At 42.1% G+C, this 20,348-nt stretch overlaps 1 protein-coding gene across 2 annotated transcripts in view; it reads left to right on the top strand.

Annotated features, from left to right (window-relative positions):
- The window catches only part of TUSC3 (tumor suppressor candidate 3), a 362,725-nt gene that overhangs the window by 236,704 nt on the left and 105,673 nt on the right, over positions 1-20,348 (top strand). For both annotated transcript variants that reach the window (XM_040334674.1, XM_040334673.1), the window contains exon 4: positions 17,061-17,201. In XM_040334674.1, coding sequence (XP_040190608.1) covers positions 17,061-17,201 — 141 coding nt within the window. The remainder of the gene's footprint in view (positions 1-17,060; positions 17,202-20,348) is intronic.

Genomic DNA, 20,348 nt, shown 5'->3' with positions numbered 1-20,348 from the left:
TAATATCTGATTACATATTGTGGGACTTATTTTTTATTTATTTTGAATTATACAAATATAATAACTTTACTTCTCTTATGCACGATCGGAAATTCCGACAAGAAAACCGTGTTTTTTTTCCGACGGAATGTTGGCTCAAACTTGTGTTGCATACACAGGGTCACACAAAATTCAGACCATCAAGAACATGGTGACGTACAACACTACAATGAGCTAAGAAAAATGAAGTTCAAAGATTTCGAGCATGCGTCAAATTGATTCCGAGCATACATGTTTTTTTGCGCTTCAGGGTTGCATACAGACGATCGGAATTTCCGACAAGAACTTTTCTTGTCAGAAAAATTGAGAACCGGCTCTCAAATTTTTGCTGTCGGAAACTCCGACAGAAAAAGTCTGGTGGAGCCTACACACGGTCGAAATTTCCGACCAAAAGCTCACACAAACTTTTCTTGTCGGAATTTCCGATTGTGTGTATGCGGCATAGGGTACTTTCACATGATGAATGTATGAACACCAGATCTTCCCGGCAGAATGTTACTGCCCCAAAAAAAGTTAAAGTTCTTCTAGCTCCCACAATCCTAAATAATATGGGAGAGGTGTGATTTGTGTGCATATTTGCACGTATTCATGCATATTCACACTAAAAAAAAAACTGCCAACTGATTCAAATGTGGCCATAGTTTTATGAGCAATTGGCTGCATTCAGGTCAGAAAAAAAAAACCTGAATGCCTAAAAACATTGCATTTGGGTGTCCATATGCAAGAGCCCTTAAGTCTCAGCTTTATGGCTCACTCCATATATGATATTTTGCCTGAATTTTTGTGTGTATTTATCATTGATTCAACAAGAAAATCACTCAACATTCTCCTGACATTTGCCCATAGACATGTGTGATTCTGTTTATTACGAATCAAAATTCAGACAAAATTTTCAGTATTCAGAGATTCAGATGTATCCAAACCTCCTAATCACAATAGTAGCGTATGTCAATGAAAAATAATGTAACAGCATAACGAATGATTCACATTGATTCAGATAAATTTTGTTTTTATTTTGCATTAACATTTTTCATTATTATAAGAAATACACTACGTGAAATGGAAATGCAGTATATTGCAATAAATACAGTAAGATACAAAAGTAAAATAAGATTATGATTCTGACTTATTGTGTTTGGGTTGGATGTAGGTGGATCCATAGAATCTTTGAATCATAAAATAACAAATTAATCTAAAATTCATATTGTTCCATTTGCTATGTTATGATTCAGAGATTCTGATGGATCCACCTATATCCAACCTAAACAAAGGGCCAGATTCACATAGAATTGTGGCCGTGTAACGCAACCCGTTTACGTTACACCGCCGCAAGTTTACAGTGTTAGTGCCCGATCCACAAAGCACTTACCTGTAAACTTGCGGCCGTGTATCGTAAACACGTCCGGCAGAAGCCCGCCCAATTCAAGTGTGGTGGGTACCATTTAAATTAGGCGCGCTCCCGCGCCGGACGTACTGCGCATGCTCCGTTCGCAATTTTCCCAATGTGCTTTGCGCGAATTTCGGCGGCGTGACGTGTTTGTGAATCATGACGTGCGTAAAGTACTTACGCCGGAAAAAACAAAAAATTCAAAAGCGAAGCGGGAACGACGGGCATACTTTAACATGGTGGAGTAATTTTACACCATGTTAAAGTACCCCTAATTTTGCGACGGGAAACTAAGACTTCCGACGACGTAACAACGGGAAAAACCTTCGTAGATCGCAGTAACTGCTAATTTGCATACCCAACGCTGGAATACGACGCAAACTCCACCCAGCGGCGGCCGAGGTACTGCATCCTAAGATCCGACGGTGTAAGTCAATTACACCTGTCGGATCTAAGGGCTATCTATGCGTAACTGATTCTATGAATCAGTCGCATAGATACTCTGAGAGATACGACCGCGTTTCAGAGAAACGCCGTCGTATCTCTTCTGTGAATCTGGCCCAAAGTGCATAAGTAATCTTCTGAAATAATTAATTAACACATTAAAATGAATGTACATAGCCAATCTTCCTAGATAACTTCTGAAATACGAATCAATTTGGAACTACAAATATACAAAATGAGTCTGAATATACAAAAAAAAAATCCGAAAACGAATCATTCTAACATATCGAATATGATGAAATTAATAACTTAACAGATAAGTCCAAAACTATTTTTTCCATCATGCCTATCTCTACTTACCAATTTTTCAAACAAGATTCACATTTTCACATGTACTCATCTCACCTGGACCGGTGTTTTCCTTTCATTGTATTCATAAATCTCTTCCTTAGCAAAATGTGACCGCATGTTTTATAATACATTGGACAAATCCTGGCAGAAAATGCTAGGTGAAATCTGTAGAATCTTTTTCTGGATTTATTTATTTTTTAATAGTTGGATTTCTCAAGCGAAGCAATGATAACTACACCTATTTATATTTTGTAGGTTTATCCACGTTTACATAAGCTGTTTGATTTCTTTGCACATCTACATCAGATTTTGCACCTTACAGTTCTAGTAAATCACATCCTAATGTGTTGTACTGCAATGCATTGTAAAAAAAAAGGGTCCTGCAAAAAAACATGGGAATCAATCTCACCTTCGCTGAGAACCCTTCACTGGTTGCCAGTAAAAGACAGAATTGCATTTAAAGCACTCTGCCTGACACATAAGTGCATCCATGGGAAGGCTCCGCAATATCTTTGCAACAAGATAGAACCTCACAATTCCAATCGCGTTCTGCGATCCACCGACCAAAATCTGGTCAAGGTACCAAAAACCAAATACAAGTCCAAAGGAGAAAGAAGGTTTGCTTTTCACTTTCAAAAGTTTTTATTTTCAAAGGAGAGAAAAAAACCCCTCGGTTGCCATTCATCCCTCTCCATCCTGGATTTCCGTAGCCAGTTCTCTGTCTCCATCTTCCTGGTGGACGGGAGTTGGGGCCTCCCCTGTGAAAATCCTCATAATCCCCTCCATTTCTACCATAATTATAGTGTGTGTTGGTAGGGTAATGGTCTCTTCCTGAGGAATGCCTATTACGACTAAATGATCTCCTTCTGGGTGGATTGGGGCTCCTATAATAATCATCTTGGTATCTAACCCTTCTATTCTCGGGTCTCCCTTGCTGCCATCTTGGCATGTGGGGGGTGTTTTGTCCGTGTTGTTCAGGTCCATTAGTAGTTGTATAGATGATCGGGTGCCTGGGACTAGTTGCCCCATCATTGGCTATCATTGTGAGTTCACTCTCATCAGTTATAGTGTCATCAAGCCCTTCTGTCGGGTTTTCCATGGAAGCTTGCCATTTGTATACCTGCATATTTTTATAATCAAGTACATCCCTCTTAAACTTTTTTTGCTTCTTACTCTGGATGTCACTGTCATATTTTTTGATCAAATCCTGCAATTCCTTGGTTTTATCTTTATAGTCTTGCTGGCTTGCGAATGGTGTTAAAAGATTTTGTATTTCTGTGATACTTTTTTCTATTGTTTTTAATTTGAACTTCCTTCTTTTAACAATTTTATGTAAAAGTTCGTTTTCACATGTATTAAAAAAACAATACCACTCATTCATAAGCTCAGCATCCTCAACGTTGTCGTTCGGGTGTATATCCCATCGTAACCTCCTGGGGGTCATTTTTTCTTTTATGTATGTTTCAAGGGTGGCTATGTCCCACCATACTCTCAGTTGCTTTTCCATTGTGTGCCTTAGTTGTTTAACCAACCCTTGCATGTCCTGTCTGTTTATAATTTCTTCCTGGCTAATGGTCTCTTCCTCAGGAAGAGACCATTACCCTACCAACACACACTATAATTATGGTAGAAATGGAGGGGATTATGAGGATTTTCACAGGGGAGGCCCCAACTCCCGTCCACCAGGAAGATGGAGACAGAGAACTGGCTACGGAAATCCAGGATGGAGAGGGATGAATGGCAACCGAGGGGCTACCCATGGAAGATCCCAAGGGAGAGGAGAAAACCCAAGGAACCAAGGACATCAAGGACAGGGAACCCACTCCAACCCATGGGACAACAGATCGCGCAATCAGGACAGAGAAATGGCACACAGCCAAAGAGAAAACGCACCAGAGGGTGCAGGGGAGGGCAGAAGAAAACGCCCAAGGCACTATTAGGTAAAGGCATATTTAATCTTAGCGACATTCAATTAACTAAGGAAGAGCTACATATTCTGGATTTGGGCCTCAAATATGCTCCTGAAAAGGCATTAGACCAATTTGAGGTCTATATAGATCTCCAGAAATTCCTTAGAAAATTGAACCTAAGAAAATTCTTTTTGACCAACCAAGTTGACAACCCAATGGAAACATCTGAATATATCCAAACTAACTTAAGGAATAATTCCACATTTAACCCAAATACATCGGGAAGCCAGTGTATAGGGGCGTTCAAGAAAATGGTGGAAAGCGACCTCAGGAAACTGCAGCGGAAATTTAAAAACAAAAATAAAGATGTGTGGAAAACAATTAAGGAAATTGGCAAGAAAAAAGAAGTCATTATCAGACCGGCTGACAAGGGGGGCGGCCTTGTCATTCTTAACAAAAAGGATTATGAAGAGGAGATGGAAAACTTGCTTAAAGTTGAAAACACGTATAAGAAACTGAAGGGTAACCCCAAAATAAGGTTCAACAAACTACTCGAGAAATTTGTAAAAAAGGGGAAGTCCTTAGGAATACTGAATAAAAATGAAGCCGAATATTTAGTGTCGAACTCTACGAAAACACCGGTGCTATATTACACCCCCAAGATACATAAGAGACTTGAAAAACCTCCCGGTAGACCCATAATAAGTGGTATCAACTCCATTTTCTCCCGCCTAGGAGAGTACCTTGATACCTATCTGCAACCTATCGTTAAGTTGGGAAGATCCCACCTTCGTGATAGCCTACAACTTATTAACGAACTGCAACAGGTTGATGGTGCGGAACATCTACTCTTGGCTACCATTGATGTCAACTCCCTCTACACCAGTATATCCCAGGAGGATGGAGTCATGGGAGTAGAAAAAGCCTTACACCAACATACTAGTCTAAAACAAGCACAGATTAACTTTATTGTTGAAGGGCTCAAGATGGCCATGGAGTGTAACTATTTTTGGTACCGGAACCATTACTATGTCCAAACTAGGGGGGTAGCGATGGGGGCCCGTTATGCCCCCAGCGTTGCCAACCTATTGATGGACAGTTGGGAGGAAGAATATGTTTATAGTCGTAATATCCCTCAGATCAAACTGTACAGGCGTTACATTGACGACCTTATCATCCTTTGGGATGGCACAAATGACACCTTCCAGGCATTTCTATCTAATTTGAATACCAACAGATATGGCCTCACCTTTACTGGCAATTGTAGTACAGAATGCATAGATTACCTTGATCTACAGATCTACAAGGAGGGCTCAGTATTACACACAAGAACCCACTTTAAAACCACCGACCGCAACGGATACATCCCATCCACCAGTTGTCATCACCCTAGGTGGAAAGCCAATATACCAAAAGGGCAACTGATGCGACTTCGGAGGAATTGCAGTTCTGTTATTGAATTTCAAGCACAAGCTGATATAATCATTGACCGGTTTAAAGAAAAAGGATATAAAGAGGCAAACCTATTGAAATTAAAAGATGAAGTGACAAACATGGACAGGAATAACATGCTGTCAGTTAACAAAAAGAATAAAAATAACAAAGGTGATGTAGCTTTTATTACCGGCTTCAACTCCCAATACAAAGACTTCGAGCATATAGTAAAAAAGTATTGGCCAATCCTACAGGAAGATCATGCCCTTACCAAAGTCCTGGGCAAAAAACCTAGTTTCATCTATAGACGTGCCCCCTCCCTTCGTCACCATTTGGTGCACAATGTGGTAGATCCACCCAAACAGGTCAACATCTGCCCTGACCTGAAGGGATTCTTCAAATGTCAGAGATGCCTAGGCTGCAGGGTCAGCAAAAAACAACCGAGAAGAAAGATGAGTTTCAAATCCAGAAATGACTTCAAAGAATACAAGATCAAAGAACTCATCTCCTGTGACACAACACACGTGACTTATGTCATCGAGTGCCCATGCCACCTGCAATATGTGGGTAGAACCACACGACCCTTGAAGATAAGAATCCGGGAACACATCAATAGGATTAAAGCAGGTTTTCCCAAACACCATCTCTCACGCCATTTCAAAGAGTTCCACCACCAAGACCCTACTGGCCTGATCTTCTATGGTATTGATACCATAAAGGATGATTGGAGGGGAGGAAACAAGACCACTGCAATATCCCAAAATGAGACCAGTTGGATCTACCGTTTGGGTTCGCTTGCACCCCACGGGTTGAACAAGGACATCGACCTTAATTGTTTCCTTGCCAACCCTTAGTCCAAGGGTTCTCAAGACGACCCACCCAGGGTATACAAGGCTATAGAGTGCCCCTGTTGCTTACTTTCCAACTATGGGGACCATTAACAGTATTCAACTCTAGGAACTCTTCTCCAACATGTCATCTGCTGGGGTCTGGTACCTGGGAAGCTTTGTCACACCACACCCCTGATAGGCTTATGTTTCCTTTTAAGGTAGGCATCATCCCTGTTTGATGTTTAATGGTCATACCCTTTCATTCATATAATCCACCTTATGATGCTAATGCTACGAATCCTATATTTCACTTCTTGTTTTCCATTTTAGATACGGGTTACGCTACCCCTTATATCTATGTCCATAGGTATATCATTGTTTGTACCTAGACTTCCACCTCCAGGTCAACCTCCTTCTTACCCCTGGGGTGCTCACTCTGATTGGAGCAATATCTTTATACTATGTATCTCAATTTGAAACCCTTACTCTGAAACATATGTTCCCCTCTGTTTGCACTCCTCCTCAAGTATTATGACCTGTGCACTAGGAATCACCTGCATTAGGCACACCTATAGTCCATAGAGCTTATATGCATTACTGTATCTGTCCAGATTAATTTCATGATTTGTAGTTTATCTACACAGATCTGATCTGTTCACACATATATATATATACATACCTTAATCTTGTCACACACTGGTATTGCATAGGATAGAAGAAAATGAACCTAGTGCTGATTCAAGCCATATAGTTAAACCGAGATGTCACCGTAAGGAATGTTATGTCATGTCCGTATAAACTTGTACACACCAAAGAAATTGTTACCGTAGGGAATATTATGCTATGTCTGTTTAAGCCTATGCACACCATGGAAATTACGATTATACTCACCCAGGGACTCTTGTTAAAATGACCCGATCGGAAGGGATTCCCCATCAAAATTATGATTGGTGAACGCCGCTAAGTGGGAGGGTTTTCCATGGTGACGCTGGCTATATTAACCATCAGTAGCGGTATGCGTGTACCCGCTTCAGAAGACGTAAGAGAACGAAACGTGCGTAAAGCGGATACACGCACGCCCGCACGCACTTCCTGGACTAACCAGCTGTTCACCTGGTGGAACGCACGCTGTTCCCACGCTGGTTTTCATTTGTGGAGTTTGTGCTGTGCTGGGAAGCTTGTCATTATATAGCCAACTGTCTGCTTGTATCCACAAGCATTCTATTTGGCCCCAGTTTTTATTTTATTCTTTAATCCATTTTTATACATATATATATTTTTATTTTTTGTATATATACATTTGTATACATTGTTTTAGTATAAGCCTTTGGCTGTACCAATAAAACTTACCCACTGGAACCTGAACCTACTACTCTATGAGACCTTTTTTTCATCCCTTGGAGGAATCCGGTCACCCAGGATCTGTTTGGTACCAGCTGGACCGTAGGACCTAATAGGAGAGCGAGGACCCGAGTCGGTTGGATATCCTTTATGCACTTTACCCCTGCAGGGGTGAGGGCCTCTGGTGAGTAGGGACCCAGGAGGGGGAGCACCGGACCCACTTCGCATCACTGCACTACTGCATACTGTGATCACCTACCTACTTGGAAAGTCACATTGTCACCATTATCACTCTGGACTGCTGTTTACTTATTTATATTATTTATACCGGTTCACACCCGGATTGGTGTGTTTTTTATATATATATATATTTTTATATATATTCTTCTCTGAACTTATAGACACTTTTTTGGATTTTGTGATTTTTTTACTTTTTTGGACACATTTTTTGGCATTCGTGCTGTATGCTATCACTTTTCAGTACTAATACTTTTGTCCAACGTTATATACTTATTTGTACACTAGAGCATGTGGTCTTAGCCACACCTAAGTTATTTTACCACTGGCACATCACATACTGTAAGAGGCACTATATTCAGGACACATATTGTTTCTGAAGTCCATATAGTTTGTTCATACTACCTCTGGGTAATATCAGCCTCCACTTAGACAGCGCCACCACCCCCACACCACTGCCCATTTTCCAGGCTTTGGCCAGTGTAATTTTCGCCCCCAGTAAAATAAAGTGAATTAATCTACGAGTTGGTTTAGAGATTCCAGAAAAATGAGCGTTCAGTAAGACGAATTCCGGATGCCTCGTGATCTCATAATCAGTGACTTTCTTTACAGTCAAAAGGACCTTCCTCCAAAAAGGCCTGATCCTAGGACATTCCCACCAAATGTGAGCGAAAGAACCCAACAGCTGACACCCTCGAAAACATAGAGGATCAGCCGAAGGGAAAATTTTCGCCAATCTAGTGGGTGTAAGGTACCACCTAGTCAGGACCTTCAGGCTAGCTTCCATGAGGGATATATTGATGATACCTTTAAATGCAGAAAATACAGCTAACTGCCAGGTCTCTAAGCTCCACTTAAACTGAAAGTCCTCCTCCCAGGCCAGCATAAATGAGGACTTATCAGCAGGAGAGGAAAGTAACGCATAGATAACAGAGATACCCCCTCTCCTCTCGATGGACTGGCTACACCATAATTCAAAATCAGTGAATTTGGGAGGGGACGGTTTAGAGGACCAAATGCTATGGAGATAATGGCTAATTTGATTAAAGCGAAATCTCTCCGATTGCGGAAGTTCATAATTACTCACACAATAAGCAAGGGAAATAGGACCACTAGAGGTGAAAAACTGCCCCAGGCGGTACAGCCCCTTGTCCAGCCACCATCTAAAAGCTTTTATATCTAGTCCAGGGGGAAAGTTAGGATTACGAAAGATATGAGACAATGGTTTAACTGGGGAGGTCAGATTGGAATTCAATTTCAATTTATCCCATAATGCATAGGAGTGGGAAAGCGTAGGGGCTAGGATAGGGGGTCTACTCTTAGGGAGCGTCCAGGAAAGAAAATCTAGAGTATGAAGGGGGACTGCCTGCCTCTCAATCTGTACCCAATCCGGTTTATCCCACCTAGTAAAAATTATGGAGAATTGAGCTAATCTGGAAGCTAAGTAATATTTAAAGAAGTGGGGTAAACCTAAGCCCCCGTGTTTCCTTGAGTGAAAAAGGGTTTGTTGTTTAATCATATATCCTGAGCCACCCCATATAAATTTTAAAATTTTACTCTGGAAGGACATCAAATGATCCTTTTTCACAGGGATCGGGAGGGCTCGAAAAAGATAGAGAAACCTAGGGAGTAGAGTCATCTTCACGGCATTTATTCTGCCAAGCCAAGATAAATTAAGTTTAGACCACGACTTTAGATCCTGTTCCAATTTTTGATACATGGGAGGATAATTTTGGACATAAAGAGTTTCAAATTTCGGTGTAAGGAATATGCCCAAATATTTAATGGCAGAGTCGCTCCACTCAAACCGGAAGTTCTGTTTCAATAGGGACACCGTCTCGGGATCAAGTGAGACATTGAGCGCCAGAGATTTAGAGAAGTTAACTTGTAAACCCGAAACCGCTCCAAAGTCAGCCAAAATCTTATTTAAATTGGGAATAGAAATCAAAGGGGACGTAATAAAGAGAATTAAATCATCGGCAAATAAGCCGCATTTGTGCATTTTAGAGCCACAGGTAACCCCCCTAACGTCGGGATGTTCTCGAATCGCGATGGCAAGCGTTTCCATAGCCATAGCAAATATTATCGGGGATAGAGGGCACCCCTGCCTCGTACCTCTAGCTATTTGAACCGGGGAAGAGTGAAATCCTTGAAGATGAATTCGCGCCGTAGGGGAGGAGTATAGAGCTTTCAAAGCGCCGATAAAACGACTACCGTAACCCCACTTATCATGAAGCGCAAAAATATATGGCCAGGAGACCGTGTCGAATGCTTTTTGTATATCCAGGGAAAGAAGCATACCCCGTTGCTTTGGGCCACCTGGCCAGTTGGATTGAAGGATCGACACAATATCGATGGCTCTCCTAGTTTGGTCGGGACCCTGCCTCCCCGGTATAAATCCCACTTGATCCTTATGGATGTATAAGTTAAAAAAGGAGTTCAATCTATTAGCAAAAATTTTGGTGAGGATTTTAACGTCATTATTTATTAGAGAGATTGGCCTATAGTTCCCTACCTCTTCCGGGTTCTTATCGGGTTTGGGTATGACGGTAATGAAGGCTGCATTTAGCTCGGGTATAAGGGGCTTACCGGACACCTTTTCATTGAAAAATTTTGTCATGAAGGGGGCTAACAACTCAGAAAACGTTTTATAATATGGAACTGAAAAGCCGTCTGGACCAGGCGCCGAACCCCTTTTCAAACTTTTAATGACGTCCAAGGTTTCCTCCACAGAAATTGAGTCTTCCATGATGGTTTTATGCTCTAACGACAATTTGGGGATAGGAAGGGTATCAAGGAATTGTGAGACAACCGACCCAGGGGTCTGTTGACCTGCATCATATAATTTACCGTAGAAGTCTTTGAAAGCTAAAAGAATTTTAGAAGGATCGGAAGTCGTGGTCTGTTGATGAGTCCTAATCCTGGGGAGAGTGAAAAACTTTGACCTAGGGGAAAGTTTATTAGCAAGCATTCCACCCAACTTATCCCTCTGGGAATAAAACTTAGCCCCGCTCCACCTAATCAGTTTTTCCACTCGAGTAGTGAGGGCAAGATTAAGTTCCAATCTAGTAGCATCTAATTGGGCTATATAAGCACCAGAGGGATTTGCTTTATGTTGGGCTCTAAGGGATGTGTATAATTTTTCAAGTCTGTCAATGTCCGCCTTCCTTTCCCTCTTCAATTTAGAAGCCAACTGAATACATTTCCCTCTAATGGTAGCTTTATGAGCTGCCCAGAGAACCTCAGCCGATACGTCCCCAGTGTTATTTAAGGAAAAATATTCAGAAAGGGCCTTAGTAATTTCAACCACATTGATAGAATTAGACAAAAGAGATTCATTGAGTCTCCACTGGAAAGGTTTAGGTTTGTGCGAAGGGTTATAAATAGAAGCTATAACAATGGAGTGATCTGAGAGAGAAGAATCTAAAATTTTGGATCCGGTAACATTAGGCAAGTGGCACGTTGATATAAGTATATGGTCAATCCTAGCATAGGATTGATGAGTGTAGGAAAAGTGGGTATAGTCCCTAGTCGTAGGGTTTTTCTCCCGCCAAACATCTGCTAAACCTTGCGAGTGAACAAGTCGGGCAAATTTTAAGCTAGCTCTAGTGGGACGAGTCAAAATAATTTTAGTTTTGTTAGATTTATCCAACCCTTGATCTAACGCCAGATTGGAGTCACCCCCAAAAATGGGAGTCCCTTCAATCAGAGGAGCTAAGATGGAAAACATGGAACGAAAGAATTTTAGTTGACCTTTGTTCGGGGCGTAATATGAGATAAATGAAAACAAATGACCGTCAATAAGCCCCTTAACCAGAAGGAACCTACCATCAGGGTCCTTATAGTCAGCCAACCAGGAACAATTTGAAGATTTGGAAAACACTATCGCCACCCCTTTAGTTTTATGCTCTGCGTTAGCTAAGTAAAACAAAGGGAAGTTGTGGTGAAGAAAGGTGGGACTGTACCGCCTAGGGAAGTGAGTCTCCTGCAGTAAAATAACGTCACCTTTAAGAGATTTATAGCTGTCAAACAGCTTTCTCCGTTTGACAGGAGAATTGAGACCCTGGGCATTGTGGGAAGCTATTTTAAGAATAGGGGCATGTGTGTCAGCCATCGAAAGGTGAGAGAGGAGTGTCATCATAGCCTGCGCCACTTACCTCAAAAGGAGCCAGACCCCTGACCGAGAAACGCACAGATCTGCCATGCAGAGACGGGATGCGATAGACTCCCATCAACGCAACCTGGAGTGTGACAAAAAAAACAACAAAAATGGCATTATCCCCGGGTAACAGCGGAAGGGAAAGAGGGGAGAGAAGGAAAAGAAGAGTAGAGTAGAAGGAGAATAAGAGACAAGAAACAGAAAGACCACAGACAGTCTCTCTGAAGGTGGCGGATCAGCAACCGAAGGGCATATAAACCCCCCGGGCGCCGAACCTTCAAAAAGTGTCTGCACAAAAAACTGCAGACAACCCATCCCACAGGATCCTAGGAGACCGAGGAATAGGTGGAGGCGCATGCTGGGCACACAGCTCACGGGCACCTAAAAGAAAAAAACACATATTCTCAAAATATAAAAACCCACACAGAGGGGAACAGAATCCCCACAATAAAGAGAACCCAGTTCCATCGGAGAAACGTTACTTTTCCACCGGAAGAAATAAAAATGAAGGGGAAAAAGCACAATCCTCCAAAAAAAAAGAAAAAAAAACTTTCAGGTCTGGAGAACTTCTTTCTGTTTCTTCGACTTCGGCTTGTTCCAAAGTGGAGTAATCGGACTGTTTGGAGAAGGTCGCTTAGCTGGGTTATAAGCAGGATTCAGAGTGTCCATTTCAGCTTCAAGTGTAATCAGCTTCAGGGATAACAGGGTTTTCTCTCCCTCAAGAAGATTAGAAAATTAGTAGTATTTTCCATTAAGCAGGAATTTAACAGTGAACGGGAAAGTCCACCAGTACTTTATTTCTTTTCGTAGCAAAACCGCCAGCAGGGGTTTCAGGGATCTTCGTCTTTGAATTGTGGATTGGGAAAGGTCGGCGAAGGGTTGAATGGGGTGACCCTGGCACATTATTTGTTTTGTCGCTCTGGATTGTTTCATAACCTCCTCTTTAACTAAATAAAAATGAGGTTTCACGATGATATCCCTAGGGGTACCATCTTTTCTGGGGGGGCCAAAGCTCTATGAACCCTGTCCAGTTCCAGGCGATGTTGAAGAATATTCGGGATCAATGATTTAATAATCTCGTGGGTAGCTTGCATTACATCTGTTACTGCTTCTGGCAGACCTCTGATCCTAAAATTATCTCTTCTGGATCTGTTTTCGAGTTCATCAATTCTAAAGAGAGCCGAATCAAGCCTGTCCTGTAGCGTTTGAATATGGGTGGAGTTCTGGTTAGTGGTGACAACTGTGAGGTCCAATTTGTGTTCTATAGCTTCCATTCTAGAACCTAGATTCTGGAAGTCAGCTTTGATGTCAGAGGTAATTTTAGCAGCTGTGGAGGCGAGCCCCCTTTCAAGAAGAGCTGACAATCTAGTAAATAAGTCATCAGAATGGGAAGCCATCATAGGGATAGGTGTAAATGGGGAAGGACTTTCCTGCTGCAATGATGTGGATTGACCAGTAGATGGAAATGCTGCTTCCCCAAATGTCCTGCCTAAGAGGGATTCAGTGGATGCTGGGGAGGGAGTCACCTGCGGGAGTAGTACACCCTGATGTGCAGGGGTGAAAGTCAGAGTCGCTGGGGTTAACACTTGCCTCTGCTCTGCTGTCCCCTCCACGTGTGCGGCGTGTTGCTGAGCCGCGGTGGCCATCTTGGAATTCCCAGGCTGATGAGCTCGCTCAAATTGCGGCCCGAGATCACGGCGGACCGGAGCGGAAGACATACAGGGGTGTAGCCTATGTCTGCGGGACTCCAGGACACCCGGATGGATGAGGTAGGGACCCCTCTGTGGGCTGCTGTCGGCGCCGCTGGAGCTGTGTGTAACGGAGCTCCGACTCAAGCGGCCATCTTTGGATCCCCGCGCATGCGCACTCAGAAGGTTTGCTTTTCAAGGTCCTAGACTATGGAACGCTTTACCAACCAGCATTCGGTTGGAGGAAAACCACCTGACTTTCAGAAGACGGATTAAAACTCTGCTCTTTTGATGTCATTGAGACACGAACAACTAGCGCCCAGAGGCGATTCAGTTTGCATGTGCCGCGCTATATAAGTTTTTCATTCATTCATGCTGAATGTGGGAGTGTTAACCCTTATTTTGCATTTTAAAAACCTTCCACATGGCATTGTACAACACAACATTTATTAACGCGTGCATTTTTGATGAAAATAAGCCCTCAGGGTGTGTTCGGTTTAGTCCGGTAGAAGATCCTGCTTTAGATCCAACAGAGTGTATTATCACATTTTACATTCTAAAACACTGCAGAACAAAATATAACCTGTATCTTCTAAACTGCAAAATTACTTTACTGCTCTGCAACCTATTATATAAGATATATACCAGTGTTGGCAAACCTTGCCACCCCAGATGTTTTGCATTGACACTGCAGAGTGCATGAGCATCATGGGAAATGTCGTTTCAAAACATCTGGGGTCCCAAGGTTCACCATGACTACACGTAAAGAGCAATTAACAAGCGTCCTCCTGTGTCATGAAAGGGGAGTGAAGTGAGATCCTCTGCATATCATTACTATGTTGAGGTTTTCAAAGTTGGGGTCCATTTTAAAAATCTTTTTAAATCTATTTACTTTAAAGCTGGATTCTGGGATAATCAAATGTTCTCTAAATACAAGAGGTATGTGTATTCTTATTAAAATGTTTGTGTGATTTATTCTAGATCTGTGCCGTAATCCAGTGTGAAACTTTGGGGTTGATTTATTAACCACTTCAATACAGGGCATTTTCACCCCCTTCCTGCCCAGACCAATTTTTAGTTTTCAGCGCTGTCGCATTTTGAATGACAATTGCGCAGTCGTGCGACATGGCTCCCAAACAAAATTGGCGTCCTTTTTTCCCCACAAATAGAGCTTTGTTTTGGTGGTATTTGATAACCTCTACGGTTTTTATTTTTTGCGTTATAAAAAAAAGAAGAGTGACAATTTTGAAAAAAAAACACAATATCTTTTTTACTTTTTGATTTAATAAATATCATAATTTAAAAAAAAAAAAAAATCCTCAGTTTAGACCGATACGGGGACTCACAAGGGGAGGAGACCGATGTGTGTTCCTCTGTTCTGGGAACACACATCTGTCTCCTCACCGCTGACAGGACATGGATCTGTGTGTTTACACACACAGATCCATGGTCCTGCCGTGATTGCGGGCAATCGCGGGTGCCCGGTGGACATCACGGCCACCGGGCACGTGCACTGGGTCCCGAGCAATGCGGCGGGGCTGCCCGGCAATGCAAGGTCGTCATATGACGTCCAGTCTGAAGGAGGAAGGGTTCCCGCCGATGTCATTTTACAATGACTCGGTAGGGAAGGTGTTAAAACTGGGGAGTGCAGTTCTGCATAGAAACTTGGAGTTTTTTTTCAAAGCTTAAAGTGATTGTAAATGATCACCTTGTAAAACATATAAACTGGGGGAGAGGGGAGAAGCAACAGCACACTGATCTTCTCTGTGGAAAGTTGTGCAAGGGGGGGGTGGTGTCAGGACAAGTCTGATCATTGGAGGAGAGCAGACTGAGTTCCCAGCACAGATAGAGAACTGACCACCGTGTGTTCTCCTGCTTAGTGTGGTCAGTTTTTAATAGGAAAGCTTAGGGCCTGGCACCAGGAATTTCACACAAAGGAAGCAATACAAAGAAAACAGGATACTTTTTCATACAAGTACATGGTACAGCAGGCACATATCAGGAGTACAGTATGAAATTCTGGGGTAACAAACACTTTAATTGAACAAGCTGAAGTTTGAACCCCATTGGATACCATGCACAGTTGCAGATTTTTCACTCTCCAGTTTTAATAAATCAACCAATTTGCCTCTGTGCAGGGGTTTCCCGTACTGAAAACCAGTCACTGCTGCTCTCACCTTGAGCATAGTGACTGTACTTGTATCTGTCCCATTCTGTCTTCTGTCTCTTCTTAAAGCGGAGTTCCACCCTAAAGTGGAGCTTCCGCTCATCTGATTCCTTCCCCCTCTGGTGCCACAATTGGCACCTTTTGGGTGGAGGGGGGACAGGATACCTCTCTTTGAAAGGATACCTGTCTTTGACAGGTATCCTTTCCCACATCCGGGAGTCTGGGCTGCAGCCCGTGACATCACCGCAGGGCTCCCTCTGGAGAGAGGAGAAGGGCCTCGCGCATGTGCAGTAGGGTTCCCGGTGTGAAGCCAAAAGGCTACACTGCCATGTTCCCTTACCCGCAATGGTGGTGGCAGGACCCAACAGCTGATGGAAACTTCAGCTGCGGTGCCGACATCGAGGGACTCCAGGACAGGTAAGTGTCCTGTTATTAAAAGCCAGCAGCTGCAGTATGTGTAGCTGCTGTCTTTTCTTTTTTTTTTTCACGCAACACGGCTTTAACCCTGCATTCACACCTGAGCGTAGCGTTTTGCGGCGGTTTTTACCGTGTTTTGCCGCGACAAAACGCGGCGTTTTTTACCGCGATTTTTTACAGGTCTAGGGTCACCAATGTAAAATGCCAAAACGCCCAAATTCGAGCGACAAAAAAAGGTCCAGAACTTGTTTGGGCTTCAGGCGTTCGGCGTCAGGCGTTTTGTAGTGGAGATGTGAACCATCTCCATAGAGAATAATGTATTTTTTCCCCTCTAGCGTTTTGGGGCGTTGCGCTTCAGGCGACAAAACGCTCAGGTGTGAATGCAGCCTAAGGCAGCCTGTAGTGGGTGGAGCCTGTTGGGTTCCTCCCTTCAGCTCTGCTGTCTGCACCGGCTATGTGGAACCCAGTGATCATGTCACTGCTACTTTTACAAGGTAGCATCCAGATTTGAAAATGCAGTTGGTGCACATGAAGAGAATTTATAACCTTTATAACTATTGAGGAATATTTTTTAATAAACAAGTACATCTTTATATGTTATGCAAATGCTGCTTTTTAACTAGAAGATATGTATGTGAATTTCTTTACTGTTACAGCTCAACATGAACTCAGCTCCCACCTTCATGCACTTCCCAGCAAAAGGAAAGCCCAAGAGAGCAGATACCTTCGACCTCCAACGTATTGGGTTTGCAGCCGAACAGCTCGCAAAGTGGATTGCTGACAGAACAGATGTCCATGTATGTAAATATTTTGACATTGCACAACTCTAGATATCTGAAATTCAGTTTGTACTGAGACTTTGTCACATGTCTTTACATTTATTTTTAATCACATAATAGATGTCTTTCTGCTTTTCCTGTACTTGTATTCTGAAAGACTTCTTGCATCTGCCACAGTGAATTTATTATTCGTATTCCCAAGTAACTCTGAATGACTCGTGATACACCGCTTACATTGTTCTATGCAGCAATGAGTCCTGCCACCGAAACCAGAGTAAATTATGCTGGAAACAGAGTCCCTTGGTATTTATTGTAGTAATAAATACTAGTTTATTCAGAGAAAAAATAGTAATATTGCACAATATTGCATATATTATTATTTATAAGTTATGCCGTTTCTATTTTATGCCTTTTATTCATAGGCCTTTGTTTGTAAGATATTATACAAAGTAAAACCACTATAGAGACCTGCATAGATCTCATTAGAATAACCCAGGACACAGATCTGCATCCCAAACTAGTCATGAAGTTAAAAATAGCAGCTACTGAAACCGCAACCCTACTCATAGCTGCAGTGCTTGTTACTTCGTACATTTCATGCTGCCATGAGATTGGCACATATATTCACAGTTCAATGGTTTTCTGCACTGAGATCTCAATGCTGATTGCAGAAATAAGACCGGTATAAGCTAAATGGGACATTTCAGGGGTTAATTTGTGTTGGACATTGAGTTATAGTGTATGTTCAGCCCAAACCTGTTTTTTTTTTTTAAATCTTTGGATGAGTTTGAAAAAGATTAGAACCCCTGTAATGTTATAACAGTTATTTAGAGCTCCAAAGGAAAAATCTACCCTCACTTAAGCAAGCCATAGATGATGCAAAATTGCTTGATTTCCCCATCAACACAGTCAATATTGTGTTCTGGCAGTGGGTAGCCTCGCCTCCGGCAGTAATCGCATGCAACAAATCCAACAGGCTGATCAAACTGAAGTCGAACGATGGGTTTTGTTGATATATTGTTGCTGGCTTCCTTATCAGTGTGAGCATTGGGCCAGAGTCCAACCCTTTGAAGCTGTCCTGTTTAGGAACCAACGGATAAGGTGGAGCCAACCAGATTATGTCATCAAGCTGCTGCCAATCGCTGTAAATTGCCACATAGAATGAGTGATTGATCCCAGTGTTTAGAAATAGAACATGTTTTATTTTTTTCCGATGGGAAAAAAATAAAACGATAGGAAATTCCTATCGTCTGTGTGCAACTCCAACGGAGAAAAAACCCACGCATACTCAGAATCAAGTCAACGCATGCTCGGAAGCATTGAACTTAATTTTTCTTGGCTCGTCGTAGTGTTTTACGTCACCGCGTTTTGGACGGTCGGAATTTGGTCTGACAGTATGTATGCCTACTGTGACTCAAGCAGATTTAAGCTCTTTGCCAAACAGGGAGGACCCAATTTGACTTGAAAGAAAAGTTCCTGGTCCACAAGGCTCTTCTGCCCATAATTTAATACAACATAATTCTGAATCAGCGGAAAAGAAAGACTATAGTGGTCTTTACCTACAAAGTAACTGGCCAGATTGATCTTGCTAAGGAAGTGCAGAACCAAAGAAATCTCATCACCTGCCAATAGATCCACATCTGCCCTCTCTGATTCGACACACGTTGACTGTATGAATGAGTGCCAAAATTGGGCTATCTTTTTCTATTAAGGGGCTCCCTAAAAGAAACAGCATCATCCATAGGCAGGATGATTTCTCTAGCCAGTCTGATGACAGCCATGTTGACTACAGGTGCTGGATCCAAACAGGTCTCATGTTCCTGAAAATCAAAGCCAACTGCCAAAGACTCTTTAAGCAGAGGCACTTTCCATGGGTAGGATGCTGGTGAAGATTGTCTGGGTGACTGGTATTGAGCTAGATTCAGACTTGAAACACAAGTAGCTACTTGACTAGACATACCTTCAAAAACTCTTTAATAGAGTTACTGAAGGTCTGAAACAACACCTGCTTTCTTTGCTCCCTTGTCTGATGCTGCCTGTGACATGCAAACCTGGCATAGCATCTTACTGGCTGACTTCAAGCCCAGAACTGTTCAAAATGTGCATACGCATTGTAATGTGATGAACTTCCTTTAGTCTGACTCTTATGGCGGGACCAATGATGTGTAGCAGTTCTTTCCAGGCTTCAACCAAATCGTTGAAGGAAGCAAATCACCTTTCTGGCTTTTGAGGAGAGATATTGGTGTTGAAGGCTGAAAATATTTACAAGCCAGGTTCATGAATGTGCACTCTTTTATAGAATAGTATATACTAGACATGTGCATTCGTTTTCGTCTGAATGCATTTTCGTCCGAATTTCAGGTATTTTTGTTATCGTTTTAACAAACGATAACTAAAGCACAGAAAACGAAAACCGAAAGATCTGACATAAACAAATGCTTTATTTTCATTTTCGTTGTGGTCGAATGTGCCTAACCTTAACTCTATTAGTCCAATATTATTCTACATAGAGAGAAAAGATTCGACATAGAGAGACATGAAGATTCGACATTGAGAGACATGAAGAGTCAAAATTTTTTTTTTTTTTTTTTTAAGATTCTATCGAATCTTCTTTTTTTTTTTAGAACATTCGACAGACACAACAGATTCGACCCTAATTTGGATTTTCGGACGAATGCATTTTTTAAACGAAAAACAAAATAAATAAAAACGAATTTCGGGAGTAACTAAGTAAATTTATTTTTCGGACGAAAACGAAATTACGAAACAAAATATTTCAGTGTGCACATGTCTAGTATATACCTACTTGATGGCTGCAGACTTACTGAAGAGCCAAAAGACTGTGGACACAACAGTAAAACACCCTAAACACCAGCCAAAGGAAAGATAATGCAACATACATACACCCCTGTTTAGGATACTTGAAACTGACAGAGGTATACTATTTTCACCAAAATAACAGACCCAATATGTACTAAATAATGCATTAGCAGCAGAACACACACTGTCTTATGCCGCGTACACACGATCGGAATTTCCGACAACAAATGTTCGGTGTGAGCTTTTGGTCAGATATTCCGACCGTGTGTATGCTCCATGGGACATTTGCTGGCGGAATTTCCGACAATAAATGTTTGAGAGCTGGTTCTCAATTTTTCCAACAAC

This window comes from Rana temporaria, chromosome 1, assembly GCF_905171775.1.
Source record: "Rana temporaria chromosome 1, aRanTem1.1, whole genome shotgun sequence".
Classification (NCBI taxonomy): domain Eukaryota; kingdom Metazoa; phylum Chordata; class Amphibia; order Anura; family Ranidae; genus Rana; species Rana temporaria.
The sequence above is the reverse complement of the archived record's forward strand: the minus strand, read 5'-3'. Positions and strand labels throughout refer to the sequence as shown.